The sequence below is a fragment of the Oncorhynchus mykiss genome, chromosome 7 (genome assembly GCF_057628025.1).
Source record: "Oncorhynchus mykiss isolate SJ-2025 chromosome 7, ASM5762802v1, whole genome shotgun sequence".
NCBI lineage: Eukaryota > Metazoa > Chordata > Actinopteri > Salmoniformes > Salmonidae > Oncorhynchus > Oncorhynchus mykiss.
In genome coordinates, this window is record NC_143028.1 from 39,839,562 (window position 1) to 39,857,445 (window position 17,884).

The 17,884-nt window shown below is 40.3% G+C and overlaps 1 protein-coding gene across 2 annotated transcripts in view; it reads left to right on the forward strand.

Moving 5' to 3' along the window:
* LOC110528956 (contactin-3) overlaps positions 1-17,884 on the forward strand; it is a 69,453-nt gene that overhangs the window by 20,903 nt on the left and 30,666 nt on the right. For both annotated transcript variants that reach the window (XR_016497528.1, XM_036983344.2), the window contains exons 3-5: positions 6,959-7,094; positions 12,380-12,555; positions 16,207-16,305. Coding sequence is in view for 1 of the 2 variants with exons in the window: in XM_036983344.2 (XP_036839239.1) it covers positions 6,959-7,094; positions 12,380-12,555; positions 16,207-16,305 (411 nt within the window). In the remaining variant the exon portion in view is untranslated. The remainder of the gene's footprint in view (positions 1-6,958; positions 7,095-12,379; positions 12,556-16,206; positions 16,306-17,884) is intronic.

Sequence of the window (17,884 nt, forward strand, 5' to 3'; positions counted from 1 at the left end):
GGGAGGGGACGTAATATTCCATTGATATTCACGCAATATACACAGAATATTACAAGTACACTTAGAAAATGTTACGTTTAAGTTTTACCTAATATTACCACAACATGCAAATTAAAGCATAAAAAAGCAGATTGGAATACATCCCCATTATGTTTCTCTGTTTCTCTACAGATTTAATGGTCATTTGCATTTGAAGACTATATTGTAGAGACACATGGCATTTTAATTTCATTCATAGGACATTTGGACAGCATTTAATCATCCAAACACAACCATATTTTTTACACTTCATATGTTGACAATATATAGCCATGGCAGTATGGTCGCACAGGAGTTCCATGCTTCCTTTTCTGCTTTCTTAGATATAACTAACCCAGTGGAATACTGGTAACTTGGTTATTCACCATCATACTCTTTATATGCTGCGTACCCCTAGGCCCATATATAGACTATGAGTACTGATCTAGGTTCGCTTTTGCTTTTCAGATCATGAAAAATAAGACAGGAGGACCATATCAAGAACTTCAAAATAGGAATTATATCGGGTGCGTTTTTAAAAACTTGAACAGTCAATTTTTACACAATGTTTTAACAAATTTTTTTTACAGTTAGTCTAAATTCTACATGTCTTTCTAGATTTATAAATCTGGATGAAAGAAAGACATCCTCTCTTTTAGTAGAGTATACCTGAGCCTTAATTTCACATTTTCTTTTGTCCCCACAACGATCTTACAAAACTGCTCCCACAAACTAATAAAAATGTGTTTTAGGAACATTCTTGCAACATCAGACAAATCTTTTATATACAGGTATGTTATGAGACCATTTGCTGTGAGCTAACGATGGTTCCGGGAACTTTCACAGAACCATTTTTGGTTAGCTGGGAAAACATTACTGGTACATTGTGTTATTACATTACCTGGAAACCTAATGAGAACTTTGGGGTAATGTTCTGTGGTTGTTGTTACAGATGTTCTGCACAACAGTTGAATGAATGTTAGGAGAACATTCCAAGGATATTTAATTTTAAAAATATATATATTAATTCAAATATTTGGTTCTGAAAAACATTCTCTTAATGTTGTCATCCTAGTGTTAGATACAACCCTAACTATAACTTAATGAGAATCTTAGCTAATGTTCTGGGAATGTTCCCAGTTTGCTGGGTGGTATACCTTTTAGGCAACAGTACTGCAATACCTCTCAATAGAGCACTAGTTTGAAGTCGACAGTATTACACTGATGTGTGTGCGCTATGTTGTCTCTTTTGTCTCATATGGAAATGTAGGAAATCTAATGCTTAGAGTGTTCCCTACATCATTTTGAAGTGCTTTGGATATTCTCTAGATTCTGCTTGACGTTATGAACTGAAATGAACCATACTGTGCACTGACTACACAATTCTACAGAATCTGTATTGCATTACATTGCATTAGCCTAGATCTAATATTCTCTTTTGCTGTTGATAAGAAAGTGATAGAGACACCCACACATTATTTGCAAGCAACCGTATTATATTTCATAGTGACAAGGTTAAATGGATTAAAATGCAGTTTTTCATATACGGTAGGCTACTGTTGCCCTTCAGCCATCCCTTGAGCAGCCTACTGCATTTGCACCTCCAGGGACATCTGCGATTCCATTCCTATTCCTGTGTATGACATGTCAGAGATCATTATCAGGATCCTTGGGGTGGAACTGCGCCTGCATTTTAGAACAAACCTCTTGCTACACTGGCTCGTTATGCCCTTGTGGTCACCTGGGATTGGGACAGAAATCCATTCTCTCTCTCTTCTCTCTCTCTCTCTCTCTCTTTCTCTCTCTCGTAAGACAAAAACAGCAAAGCAGACTTTGAATGTACATATAATGCAGTATACAATAGGTGTATGCTTTTAAGGGGCTCAACAAGTATTCAAAACAGTTTTGAACAGTCCATGGAGATTTATTTTATGTGTTAGTGCTATCTTACTGTTGAGGAATTTGTTTTCTCTATTTCTGACACACTGTAAAGTTGGAATGTTTTTACCTTTTATTTTCACTACGAACTTGATTTCAGAAATCATGTCAAATTATTGCCTGACAGATTGTGGTGAGATGTATGTACATCGATGTGCATACAGTATGTACAAAGACATAAAGCCATAGTTTGAATCTAAGTTTAAGGACTTTGAATCATAGTTTGTGGAATCCACAGCCTACTGGATTGGAAGATGGCAGATCGCAGGTTAACACTTACTTAATGACCTTTCTTTATTAAAACAAATCTAAAACCATGTTTGAACAATACCCTAATAAAATATCATGATTTAAGAGGATTGAAATTTGTTTCAAAGTTTGGCAACTTTGTATAATACTATACATTAATATTAGTGGAACGTTGCAGCAATGTTTTAAGAACTACTTCCATTATTGTTAAAGTATGTTTTTAGAACATTATTGGAACGTCATGTCATAACATTACAATATAACTTTATAAGAGTCTCACATAAATGTTTGTTGTTTGCTATACACCATATATACAAAAGTATGTGGACACCCCTTCAAATTAGTGGATTTAGCTTTTCCAGCCACACCTGTTGCTGACAGGTGCATAAAATCAAGCACACAGCCATGCAATCTCCAAAGACAAACATTGGCAGTAGAATGGCCTTACTGTCTTCAGTCACTTTCAACGTGGCACCATCATAGGATACTACCTTTCCAACAAGTCAGTTCATGAAATTTCTGCCCTGCTAGAGCTTCCACGGTCGACTGTAAGTGCTGTTATTATGAAGTGGAAACATCTAGGAGCAACAACAGCTCAGCCGCGAAGTGGTAGACCACACAAGCTCACAGAACAGGCCCGCCGAGTGCTGTAGCGCGTAAAAATCATCTGTCGGTTGCAACACTCACTACCGAGTTCCAAACTCCCTCTGGAAGCAGCGTCAGCACAATAACTGTTTGTCGGGAGCTTCATGAAATGGGTTTCCATGGCCGAGCAGCCGCACAAAAGCTTAAGATCACCATGTGCAATGCCAAGAGTCGGCTGGAGGGGTGTAAAGCTCGCCACAGTTGGAAAAGCACGCTTCACCATCTGGCAGTCGAACCAACAAATTTGGGTTGGGCGGATGCCAGGAGAAGCTACCTGCTCGAATGCAAAGTGCCACTGTAAAGTTTGGTGGAGGAGGAATAATGGTCAGGGGCTGTTTTGCATGGTTTGAGCTAGGCCCCTTAGTTTCAGTGAAGGGAAATCTTAACGCTACAGCAATGACATTCTAGACGATTCTGTGCTTTCAACTTTGTGGCAACAGTTTGGGGAAGGCTCTTTCCTGTTTCAGCATGACAATGCCCCCGTGGACAAAGCGAGGTCCACACAGAAATGGTTTGTTGAGATTGTTGGGGAAGAACTTGACTGGCCTGCACAGAGCCCTGACCTCAACCCCGTTGAACACATTTGGGATGAATTGGAAAACCGACTGAGAGCCAAGCCTAATCGTTCATCATCAGCACCCGACAACATTAATTCTCTTGTGGCAGCATGTTACCGCAGCAATGATCCAAAATCTAATGGAAAGCCTTTCCAGAAGAGTGGCCAGAAGAGTGGAGGCTGTTATAGCAGCAAAGGGGGGACCAACTCATGCCCATGATTTTGGAATAAGATGTTCGACGAGCAGGTGTTCACATACGTTGGTCATGTAGTGTAGGTATTAGTGCATTGGTATCAACATTAGCTGAATTTGATTTATTTTTACTATTTTCTACATTGTAGAATAATAGTGAAGACATCAAAACTATGAAACAACACATATGAAATCATGTAGTAACCAAATAACTGTTAAACAAATCAAAATCTATTTTATATTTGAGATTCTTCAAATAGCCCCCCTTTGCCTTGATGACAGCTTTGCACACTCTTGGCATTCTCTCAACCAGCTTCACCTGGAATGCTTTTCCAACAGTCTTGAAGGAGTTCCCACATATGCTGAACACTTGTTGGCTGATTTTCGTGCACTCTGCGGTCCGACTCATCCTAAACCATCTCAATTTGGTTGAGGTCAGGGGATTGTGGAGGCCGGATCATCTGATGCAGCACTCCATCACTCTCCTTCTTGGTATATTAGGTCATTGTCCTGTTGAAAAACAAATGATAGTCCCACTAAGCCCAAACCAGATGGGATGGCGTATCACTGCAGAATGCTGTGGTAGTCATGCTGGTTTAGTGTGCCTTGAATTCCAAATAAATCACACACAGTGTCACCAGCAAAGCACCCCCATACCATAACACCTCCTCCTCCATGCTTTACGGTGGGAAATACACATGCGGAGATCATCCGTTCACCCACACCGCATCTCACAAAGACACAGAGGTTGGAACCAAATATTTCCAATTTAGACTCCAGACCAAAAGACACATTTCCATCAGTTTAATGTCCATTGCTCATGTTTCTTGGCCCTAGCAAGTCTCTTCTTATTATTGGTGTACTTTACTAGTGGTTTCTTTGCAACAATTCGACCAAGAAGGATTGCTTCACACGGTCTCCTCTGAACAGTTGATGTTGAGATGTGTCTGTTACTTGAACTATGTGAAGCACTTATTTTGGGCTGCAATTTCTGAGGCTGGTAATGCTAATGAACTTATCCCCTGCAGCATTCCTGTGGGAGTCCTCATGAGAGCCAGTTTCATCATAGTGTTTGATGGTTTTTGCGACTGCACTTGAAGAAATGTAAAATGTTTATTACATTTTTCCAGATTGACTGACCTTCATGTCTTAAAGTAATGATGGACTGTCGTTTCTCTTTGCTTATTTGAGCTGTTCTTGACATAATATGGACGTGGTATTTTACCAAAAAGGGCTATCTTCTGTACACCTCCCCTACCTTGTCACAACACAACTGATTGACTCAAATGCATTGAGGAGGAAATAAATTCCACAAATTAACTTTTATCAAGACACCTGCTAATTGAAATGCATTCCAGGTGACTACCTCGTGAAGCTAGTTGAGAGAATGCTAAGAGTGTGCAAAGCTGTCATCAAGGCAAAGGGTGGCAATTTAAAGAATCTCAAATATAAAATATATTTTGATTTGATAAACACCTTTTTGGTTACTACATGATTCCATATCTGTTATTTCATAGTTTTGTTATCTTCACTATTATTCTACAATGTGGAAAATAGTACAAATAAAGAAGAACTTTAATGAATAGGTGTTCTAAAACTTTTGACCAGTAGTGCATATGAGAGTTACGCAGAAATGTTCCCTGCATGTTGTTTTGAATGTTTTGGATGATGTCTCCATGAACATTAAAATAACGTTCCTGTACTGTTTTCTCAGAACCAATTTAATTGAATCCAGACATAATTGCTGAAATATATTGAGGGAATATTTTTGGAACATCATTATGTCATAACTTCACACTGGAACTTTATTAGACCATTGTAGGAATATTCCCTGCTTGTTTTTATGAGTGTTTTGAATATAACATACATATCCATCAACATTAGCAGAACGTTCCTGTAATGTTTCGTCCTAGCCACTTCAATTGACCCGTCGCGATGTCCCACCCATAAGTTTTGGCAACCAATCGCAGTGCTCCAATGGATAGCAATTGTCGTCGAGTCCGACAGCTCTGACAAGCTCATTTTAAATCGTCTGAAGGCAAATGAGGGCTATGGCAAAAATATTTTCTTTAAAAAATACATGTTTAAATGGATGAATAATTGAACAATGCACCAGGAGTAATTATTAATGTGATTCCTGAGATGCATTTTTTTTTTATTCCGAAATTATACTTTTGTTACATTGTTTGCCAGCTCAGCTGGTTAGCTGTCTCTCCGCCTCTGACCACCAAATGTAGCTAGCTAGCCACTTATTATAGTTTGTTTTCTCAAAATGTATGTTAGCTAGCTAAGTTAGGAATGTTATTAATACAACTCCCATCTGCTGTCGACATCAGGATACGTTTTTTGTGCAATAGTTCCAAAAGTGGTTATAGCTTTGACTGCATGCTAACAATGAATTCAGAGACATTCAATGGCTAGCTACACTACAAACATAATTTGACCAGGTTCCCATGAAGCAATTGTAATGACAGTCCACCACAACATACCCAAGAGTTTCCTGATTTAGCAACGGGTGATTGATCTGTGTTCAATTTCATTTTTTATTAGAAACAGTTATGAGGTTATTGTGAGGGGATTTCGCCAATGGTTGAATGGGGAATTGGTCTTCCTGGAAAAATGTTGTCCAGGTTTGCAACAGCAACCAAGGGGGGCTGGGCATAGCAAAGGGTCAATTGATTTTGTTGCGGCAGTATGTTCTAAGAACATTACTGGAACATTGTGTTATTACCTTAACCTTAAGATAATGTTCTGTGGTAGTTTTTACAGATTTTGTGAACAATATTTTTGTGAATGTTAGCAGAACATTCCAATAATATTTTCGTTTGGAAAATGTTTTTTTTTTGTGATCAAAAATTGTTGTCTCAAACCCTAACAAGAACTTAATAGGTATATGTTAGCTAATGTCCTGTGAATGTTCCTGGTTTGCTGGATTCACACAGGTGCAATCATGTGACTAACGTTTCAACATCACCATGATTTTTGCAGTGCTCAGATTTGTGCCAACATTGAATAGTTAGGCCAACATTTAAGTTTTTCATGGATAAGCTATTATAATTATTTGGGTTAGTAGCACACTATTTAATCAAATAATGGTTTCCTTATGTCTATTCCAAATCAAATACTTGAATGGCCCTGTCTCAGTTGTACCGTGTATTACCATGTTGCAATCATAGACATGATTTAAAAAAATGCAAAATTGTCACCAGTTTTTGTCAGGATTCACAAGTTTTCACTGTCTACCTGTTTGTTCAGACTAATTTATTAATTCCGTGTTAGATGACTGAAATGTCACACATTGACAAATGTCAATTGTTAAAGGCCTGAGTATTACAGCCTGTGTTGCTTTTGTTCTCCAGCTCATGCACAAGATGTCCTGTTCCAAGGGCCAAGATGGAGGACAGAGCCCAGTGACCTCATTCTCCCCATCAACTTCCCTGAGCAGGAAGCTACCATTAGATGTGAGGCAGAGGGGAACCCCACCCCACAGTACAGGTAGAGGATTCCACCAATCTACACAATAATTCCACAATTCAGTGTGGAACTGCCATTAGCTACCATTTAACATGGATGTTTAACCAAATATTCAGTCGCTCTCGCTCAAGGCAATCAAACAGGATACTGAGAGCATTGATTGGTATTGATTTGGTGGAGAGCGATACACATTGGGCTTACCATAGTAGCAGTAGAGATACTGTAACATCCAAGAAACAAGATTCACCTTTTACTGCAGTTGGCTAAATCAAGGTTACATATAGTGTTTCTTAAACAAATCTACTTTGAAACAAAATTACACACCTCACAGGGTATGGGCCTAAAAAAAGAAGACACCTGTTCCATGTCAGATATGGAGTTAAAATGTATTCCATTTTGAGTTTGCATCCCAATATTACACTTTATATACATTACAGAATACTGAAATATAACAAACCGTTTGACATAGAAACACCAGATTTTCTGCATTAAAAAAAGTATAATATGTTTATTAATGATTCAATTATGACATATTAATAACATTCCACCCATGAGGACACTGGGTCATTTGACTGCAGGAAAGGGGTACGCAGACATTTAACCAAACAGAGAAACTGATTCATATGGTATGCTCATTCCAAAAAAACTAAAAGCTGTAAACTAATGCAGGCTTTGAGCTATGATTTAGATTTAGATGGGAAGTCAGACAACCATTAGCTTATAAATACTTCAGAGATATGAGTCTAGTTATCTTTATTACAGATTTTTATTTAGGTTGCTCTAGGATTGAAGCTAATGTTTTATAATGTGCTGCACTGCTTAGGAAATCATTAGGAATGTAGGGAGATTTCAGTTACTAATTCTACTCTAGATTCTCTGATATCCCCCAGGGTTATTCCCCGGTGGTAAGTCTGCCTAAAAATGGCAGCCCGCGTTGGTTTGGTGGTAGATTGTGTTTCGTAGCTTGGTCAGCATCATGTAAATGCACAGCAGGCAGTCGAGAGAGGTAATAACCTTGTGAGTGACATTCCGTTAAATGCTTACATTTCCTCTAATGCGTATGTGCTGAAAACATGGGTCTTAGAGCAGCAGCAGGGGGTATCATTATACTTGTTGTGCAAGCTGAGCGATCCAAGGATGAGCTGAACCATTACAACTTGCACTAACTCTGAAAAATAAGTTGAGTGGACGTGTTCTCACCATCACACTGAACAATTAGGATTGTTCTTTTTTTTTTTTTTTTTACTTAAGTGCACAGGGAAAGCATAGATCGTGGGTTATGATTATGTGTGATAAAATGTGGTCTAGTCATCTGTGCCACAAATTGGAATAACCCTCGAATGCTGTAAGTAGAAGCCTCTTTAGATTTTTAAGTGCTGCGCAAAAGTTTCCTACATTAGTAAAGTAACAGTGATATGTTTTCTCTTGATTAATATTGGATGTATTGGAACGGATAACACATTAGTCATCATAAGCAATTCCAAATATTATGATTGTTTTCATGCAGGCTAATAACACTCCAGTTAAGTGTGTCTAATGAGCTATTTCACACGATTAATGTTATTTGTAAAGTCCAATCCAAGACTAATTAAAGACAATCCAAGCTTTCGTTGTGAAATGGATAGAACCAAGTCGATCAAATTGAAAAGTTGGACTTCAAGCACCCATTTTTTTTACGTAAGATAAGTGTATTAAAACCAAATGAATACAGAGCACATATCTGAGTAGAATTGAAGTGAATCACTTTATTGAAACAAACTCCCATGGCAGGGGATTGACGTTTATGGGAATACTTTTAAAGACACTGCATCGTTTAGTCCTTGGACTCACTGCAAGTAAAGGGATCATTTGTGGATTTATTTGGGTTGCACCAGAGTGTATGTTTGACACTGACTGTTCTTGACTTGTGTCCCCTCCGGCAAGGAGAGGACTTTTGTCTTGATGATTAAAAGTGAAACAGAAATGTTTAGCATTACATTTCCCAAACGGCAAAAAAACTCAGGACCTCAAATGCCCCCAATGAGCTGCCCGAGCTGTCCCTCAGAGCCGCAAAGGGACAAGCTTTGATCTCCCACAGGGAGGCATCAACTAACATCAGTCAGTTTCTAGTGAAATTATACTGGAATCACAAGATTTGTGAGTTTTTTTCAAGAGCTTCACATTTTCCAATTCATGTCAAAGTAACCATCTCATATCACTGAAACAATGCTCTTTAGTACTGTCTTTTTTCTTTATCTTTCATAAGCAGTCCCACACAACTCCACATTTGACATCACTCCACACCACAGCGCATGGTAAAGATATTAGTACTTGATCTGTTACAGTAGGGGTAGTTTTTCTCAATATGGTTGTCACATTTGATTTTCTTCCTTGACAGTGACCCATAATGAACACTACATTGGGCAGTGTGTTCTGAACTTACAGTAATGTACTGTAGAACCAAGCGCATGGTGGCCAATGGACATCAATCATTTATTTGTGATGTTCCCTGCCCTCTGATGTGAAATCTGGGAGATGTTGTCACGTCTCTTAATTTATGTAATAGCGCTCCGAGGACACGTTAGGCAATTTGAGTTTCTCATTTAGTCTGGAAGCTATCACAGCATGGAGCCTGAGGAGAGAACTTTGCATCTCCTGCCCTGACAAAGTCTCAGACTACTGAAATATTAATTCTTCCATTTCAAATACAACCATGTTCAATGATGATATTCAGTAATATCTGATGAGCTGTTAGTCTTATTCTCTGCCAACCTTCCGGGTTGAGACCAAGGGCCCTCTTTCTCCTGGTCAGCAATGTGTTTTTTAAGGGCCAATATTAGCTGTGTGTGTGTTTGTCCTCAGGGGAAAACAGGTGAGGTGCGTGGCTGGAGACAGCGCTGAGTGCAGCACCATTCCCTGCCTGTATTTGATGAAGAGGCCTCATGCAACATTGATGTGAACCTCAAGGTCGGCCAGAGTTCATCCAGACCATGCCATGAGCAGCCCATGGCCTGGAGGCTGTAACAGGCTAGGACAGCCAGAGCAAATAAGGGAGCCATTAGTCTTTGTTGTTGTTTGGGAACCCTACTGTCTGGTGTGTTAAATTCCCTCCATTCACTCTATAAGGCTCCACTAATGCCATGGCCCCAGAGAAATTGTGCTTTTTCGAAGTGCTGTTTTTCCATTTTTGTGAAGCACTTCAGTTGGAGTCCTCATCTGTGGATGAGTTAAGACCTGAGGGGGCAATGAAAAGGAGATGAGACCACTACTGTTTAGAATGCAGAAAGATTTCCATGGTGTTGGAGTGCTCATTCAGTTCCTCATTAGTCCTGTGCTGGCAACAGGTTTGAGGGCACAGACAGGTCAGAGCATACAGTTTGCATACACACTATACAGGTCAGAGCATGCAGTTTGCAACAATCATATACTCTCACAATACAATATAATTGGCACCAGCTGTCTTATTTCATGTTTTTGACACCATATTTGAGGTTTTGCTCACAACCTCACAGCTGGTAAGAAGCATTTTACTGACTGTTAGAGAGAAGGATACACATCACTGCATATGACGATGATGGTGATGATGATGGTGATGACTCAAATACAATATGACTAGGCTCCCATGGATAATTATAGTTTGCATAGTTGATAGTAAAGGATCGTTATGTCCGCATGGGCCTTAATTGGTGGCGTGATCATTTATTATGAGGACAATGTGGAATATCAGTTATATTGGTTCAGGTTCAATAACTCCACATCTGCTTATGGGTGAATTTACACCAGCAGCAGCACTGTGGTTTGCCCTCGTTGTTTACTCCTACTCGCATGGAATGGGTGCTATGTATGTCACCATGTATGTGGTATTTGATGCTCTATCACCTAGCCTTCATCCCCAGCGGGGATTCATACCAGGCCTTTTCTGGTGGCTACTTAGTGTTGGCAGGTGAGGGGTGTCTCTGACAACTTGTCCCACTGTTCAAATGGAGCCGAGGCTTGCTGTTCGAGGTGTTGCGGCTGCTTCTGCTGCTTCTGCTAGATGGGATGTCTGGCTGTGTCGTGCGTAGACACGCTCACACCCAGCAGAGGCAGAGCCCAGCCATCTGCTCCAGGGGTGTCTGATCTGCTCAGCCTGCCTACCGTCCTCTCCCATTAAGTTCAGATATGCTGGGGTGGCTGCGAATACAACCAGCAACCCAACCCCCTCTCTCCCGCTCTCCTTTATTATTTTATACGTCAGATCCTTCGGCTAGGCTGTATACGCAGTGTCACCTCTGCTAGAAAAAAAATCCAGAGGGAAACACTGGTTTACATACGATAACACGATGGATAATATCAGCCATTTGGAACATGCATAAACAAGATGCTCTTTTAAAGACAATTGAGATTGAATATGGCATCAAATTGCCTTGTTTGAAAGGTTTGTATTTGTGCGCCCAGGAAACATAGGTTTCATCACATAACTTCAAACATTTATACAATTATTTTGGTACCTGGAATGGTGACAAAATAAGTTTGATTAAGTGAAAGCCGCACTGAGATAGATGAATAATGCAGGCGACAACATGAAAGACAGCTATATCTTTTGTAGTCTGTCAGACGGGAGTCTGGGGAAAGTCGTGGCTGGTTTTAAGGCTGTGTGGAGCACCACTTTCCCTGCTCGTTAGTTTGCTGAAAATAAAAAAATATTGATTCCCCCCCCCTCATCATTGAATTGTCATTTCACGGTCCCAAATTGCATTGCTCAAGCTAGCTGGCTCCAAGTCTTATCCTAATCATGCCTAATTTCTTGCATTCTTAAGTGGAAAATAATCTATACTTATCATGCCTCTCAGCTTTGTTAACTTTGGAAAAACAAAAAATCATTTCCCCATTTTGTAAATTGTTTATTGCAACAAATCATTAGAGTAGTAAATAGTCCAAAACATTTGTATGTTGTGCATTCTTTGACCTCATGCTATCTGGGAATTTAACTTAGCTGCTGATGGATGTTTTTAAAGAAGTTAGAAATAGGAATTCTTATGCTCAACCCATAACTTCACATGCAACGTATTTTAGATCAGTAATATGAGATAATTGTATTATGTAAAAAAAAAAAATCACATCTATGTACAATATTAACAAATAGACTACACAGTGTTTCAAAGGCAACTAGCTAACCCAATACTCAGTGAAAAAGTTTCACGCTCAAAATACCAACAATTGCAGCGTGGTTATATCCCATATCTTCATTTGATTCAATTGTCTTTATCAAATCGATCCATGTGATAAATGTTTGTGAGTGTGCATCTCCAGAGGCCCGGCTGCTGATTGTGTTTACGTCTTTCCAGATGGTCGCTTAACGGAACACTCATTGATCTGGGGAGTGACTACCGGCGTCACATGTCTGGGGGCAACCTGATCGTTAACCGTCTGGACAGGGACCAAGACACGGGGATATACCAGTGCACTGCCTTCAACACATGGGGGACCATCCTCAGCAGCAGAGCCACTCTGAAATTTGCATGTAAGTGACCGGGCTATCCCTAGCACGTTATAGGGGAGGGGTGTGTGTTTGTGTGCATGCATGCATGTGTAACCCTCTCACCAGGCTCCAATTTGACTCTCACGATATTACCTCACATAGAATATCTCAACAGCATGGGTGAGAAGGACATCTCCAATAAGAGTCCATATTGTAAAGTATCTAGGGTGATGACAATTTGGGTAATAACTTCAGATGAAATTGGTTTCTGTTATTGTATCAATGACTCCACCAAGGCAACATACATAAGGTTCAAAATGTGTATTATTACATTGTCAAAGCACCACATCAAAATAAATAAAAAATAATGAACCCCAATGAGTCGTGCACAACCCATGTCCAAATTATTTCAAGCATGTTTAAACCCGTTGGTGCGCGTTGGAGCTCAAAAAACATGACGACACACATAAAGGCCCGAAGCAACCCACAGTGGTTACTCACTACTCGTAGATATTCCCTCAGTGAAGTATGGCAGTTCCTTTCAGGTTTCCTCACAAGATCCACAGCAAGCAGAGCTATCAATGCAGACAGTACTCTTTAGCAGTAACCGATATCCCATGGGAACATGAACTTGTTAAGCTTTCCCAAGCAATTCTCTCTCGGTTTCACACGATGCTAGGCTAACCTCAAGGCTGTCAAATACCTCCACGATACCTCCGTAGCTTCAGTCTTTACTGTCTTTCTTAACAAAATTATAACAACTTTCTTATAAAATAAAATCAGTATTTCCCTTCAAAACTCGGTAGGTATGGGTTTTGTTCTATTTTTATCGTATTCTTTTATAATTCTTCTTCACCAACGGTCATAATGTAATGTTCATCCTTTTCTCAACGTCTCTCTCCCTCTCTTTTTTCCCAGGCCTCCCGCTAACCAGGTCCATTCTCCCATTGGCCACAGCTTATCAAGTGACCTTATTGGTCAAAACTTAAACTTAAAAGTTTACCAACCTATTCACTTATACATTAAATAAATATTTATTCAAAAGAAATGCATTAACAACATTACAATTCGGGAGCAATTCAATCACCTTTTAAATATAATACCAATTAATTATAACAAATAAACTCAATACTTGGTTTTAACAAGAGTATTACACTTGCAATTGTGCACGTGTGTGTGTGTGTGTGTTTGTGTGTGTGTGTGTGTGTGTGTGTGTGTGTGTGTGTGTGTGTGTGTGTGTGTGTGTGTGTGTGTGTGTGTGTGTGTATGTGTGTGTGCACTTGTGTTGTGTGTCTGTGGCCTCTGTGTCTTTAGCATTCCGATTTCTTGCTCGGTATGCTTCAAATAGATTTTTTTAAAGGGAAATGGTAATCGAATGAAATGTCAGATGCAACAACCACAGTGGGTGAGGCAGCTTCTGACTGCCTCTGAACTCCATTGATTCTCATTAGTCTCTGTGTTTCCAGCTTTGACAGCGTCTGTGCAACCTCGGTACTGACTGATACTTTGCCAATCTATGCAAGCCTCTGTGATCTGGACTTGAAAGGAAACCTACTCAAATAAAGCTTAAACTTTGCAAACCAGACACAATCATTTTTTACAGTGGAATTGTTTGCCATTGCAGATAGATCAGACTTGGTTGAACAGCCAGTCTGGTATTCTAGAGAGGGAGATCTGAATATCACAGGAGGTTGGTGGCACCTTAATTGGGGAGGACGGGCTTGTAGTAATGGCTGGAGCGGAATAGGTAGAATGGTATCAAATGCATCAAACAAACGGTTTGATGCCATTCCGTAATCTCAGTTCCAGCCATTATTATGAGCCGTCCTCCCCCCAACAGCCTCCACTGGTGAATATGAAGCTTTGGTGTGGGTCTCTACCACATAGAGAGCAGACCAATAGACAGTGTAGAGAGACACCTCTCACTGATCATTGATCACGTCCCAGGGATAGAGAGCATTTCCTTCCTCTTAAGAGATGGACTGCCATTACCCTTATGGGCTGGATAATGAATCTCACTTGTGGGGCCTGGGTGAGGAGGGAACTGCTTGACATTTATTGTCTATTTGAATGCTCAGGGGAGGTCTTGGAGATAGATGGGGATTGCTGCATACACAGCTAGATTTTCTTCGTAATAAAGACTCTTCCATAGACAGGGATGGCTTACTGCACCCATTTCCTGTCTACACAATTCAACTGTCATTTCAATTATATATTTTTTTGCGATGTTACGGCCATCAACGTCATCCAAATTTGCATTGAATTTCTGAACAACTGTAACGCAACTGTTATACAAATGTACAAACACTGGTATAATACACACCAGGGAGAGAGAATGAAATGCATTTAAAATGACATTCCCTCTGTACTTGTGACTTGAGTAGCTATTCCTTTGTGGTAAAAATAGAATGAAGAGCTTGCATGGTGTTAGATAGGATACCTTTATATGTTTTTCCTGGCTTCCCTCCTGACACATTCTTATTGCCTCTCAGAGTTGGAGTCTGTGTAGAGGAGACATATTACACAGAAAGCCGTCGTTCTGCTATAGACAAGGCAGAGCCAGCTTATAGAGTGCTGCAGTCCCTACTGACAGCAGTCCCTACTGTCTCTCCTTACACGGAACATTTCTGTGTGAGGGAGAGAGGAGTAGAGAACTGATTCCTACCTCTTAGGAGGTAAGGAATATTATCATAATGATCAGCTGCTGTTTTGGTTATGCTTTCCTACCAGCCTGCACCACCTTTCCCTCGTCTAGATAGCCTAGCCTAACTCCTCCAGCACTTTAGATTCGGCACCATGTCTGCGAGTTGAAGTTCTCTATGGCTCTATTAGAAGATGGCGACTCACTGTGTGGCCTGGACAGAATCCTGCTATGCCTTGGCTGTGTTGGATTTCACCACGGTCATCAGAGACTGGCTCATTAATCTTCCATTCACTCTCCCACCCCCCTCTGTAATCCTCCTCTTTTCCCAATTCCTTTTATCGGTCACATTGACTTTATTTCGTTTGTGTTCGGGGCCCGACTGTAGGGCTGCCCAACCCGAGGGTGCAGAGTCAGTAGGGACAGGGGTACAGTAGTTCACCCATCACTCACTAAACTAGAGTAACATTTCATCAGCCCAGGTACAAGCTCAGTCAGGCAGCTTTTCCTCTTTCATTTGCAGGGATGAATTGCTCCCAGAGTATCGACAGGGAAGCTAGTGCTTTTAAGGGCGAGATTACACTGCATTTAATAATGATGTTGGTTATTGCTCTTGGCACTGATTCCTGTTATTCGTCATGTGCTCCGTGTTTGCGCAGTCCCTCCAACTTCCTCCCCTCTTTTTTATCCCTTTGCAATTGAATCTCCTGCTGCTATCACAACGACTGTGTGTTGTGAGGTATCCATCACATACCATAAGTCCATCAGTAATATTTCATGTTACAGTTGCCTTTCTAAGTATTGGATAGCATTGGGGTTGTTCTAAAGCAATCCATTACTGTACCTGTAAATGGTTTTCCTACAGTACATGGATTTTAACGCTTTAAAGAAACCAAGATAACTGATACAAACTGGGAAACACATTAGCTGATACGGATTGAGTTATCAGCTGCATTTAGACATAGAGTAATATTAAGGTTGGTGCTTTATATTTATCCGTTCTGTCTTCTGTAATAACACTAAAGCTTACCCTTGATTTTTGTGTTGATAAGACCTAGATAACTTCAAGACCCAAACGACACGGAGTGCCGTCAGTGTCCGGGAGGGCCAAGGAGTGGTTTTGTTATGTGGACCACCCATGCATTCTGGAGGTAGGTTTTTATTCCATATTAGAGATATTGATGAATACCTGAAGACGCCTCTCCTCTGTATCCAATTAAAATCTTCGATGCGGTATATGAGTGAATATACAGGCGCTATTTGGTGTGCTCACATTCCTAACCTAATCAGTTTTTTCATAAAACATTATTTGTTAGAGCCTCAAAGCATGGATTCTTGCTAGCAGCCTCAAATGAACTTATTTCACACAGATGTTTGCAGACTAAAGATATGCTTAGCTGGCCTTCTTTTTCATTCTGAACTTTCTTACAATTAGTGCCAAATTTGGTGGCAATTGAAAAAATATTCCTCAAATTGGAGTCTTAACCTGATCATTAGGCAATACGGTCTGAGTTAAGTGCTTTTAATAAAACCTGTATTAGATAATCAATAGTAACTTATCCTAACTTAAATGGAATGCAGAATTCAAAGGGATTTTGTAAACTAATTTACTCTACACCCTATAGAGGGAAAACAAACAGAATCACTTTCTGGAATATCTTATTTATCTTCCATACTGTTTTCAACTTGTACAGAGGAAGTGACTCGGCACATGCGAGACGGCTATTTGAAGTGTGTGTGATCTCGACACTTCTCAATTCCAGTTAGCTTAGTATTGAATAACGGACTTTGCCTACATACAGGCTGACCCTGTTGCAGGACCACTCACTTTTAACATGACATTGTAGAGTGGCTAGTTCTTCTCTAATGTATTGGCCTAAAGTGTGCCTACAGTAGGTGTGTGTATACAGTCTTGTACAGCTGGAGGAGGCGATAATGGCCTGGGGTAGCCAGTGTGAAACACAATGCGACAGCCTCTCACTCAGAAATGAGCTTCTGCCAGGCATGTTGTTGTCACCATAACAGTATTTTTTGTTTGTTTCCCTATTTGAACAAGTGAATAAGACCAAGTAGGTGTGGCACTGTGCTCATTGCACTGTGAAGCATGAATATGCCACACACAAACATGGAACTCGTTGGACCCATCACTATCCACTGACTGTAAGACATCTCTGCAGGTTTTTTACTCTGCCTCAGCGGCTTCAACTGCTGGAATAGAGGCTCTTCTCAAATGACACATTATATCTCACGTTACATCGACATGGCCACAAAATAAATATTGTTGCTAGCTAAAGTGACTGCATTAGGGCTCTGAGCCATCATATATATGTGTTTATTCTCCAGGGCTCAATTATGTTTATTTTTGTGTCATAGCTATTGCATGTTTGTAGCGTTGTGCTTGTTACATAAATAGCCATTGTGTTCAATGAGAAAAGAGGTTGTTGCACTATATTTTCATTTTCCTCTTGATTTGTATTTTCTTGACGAATGCTATCACTGTTCATTACGGCCACATAGCTCAGAGTCAGGGATCCCCGGTCTTGCTTTGCTTCGTCAGAATGAATTGGTTTCGGCTTCAGTGAACCGACTGCAAAGATGTGATCCCAGGAGCCAAGGTTTGCGAGGCGTTCTCCTCCCAGGGGGACAGGAGATGAGCGACAGTACGCTGCATACACACCTTTGTAGTTCCGTACGCGCTCTCGCCTCCACGCCACGGTAGATAGGCTTTCG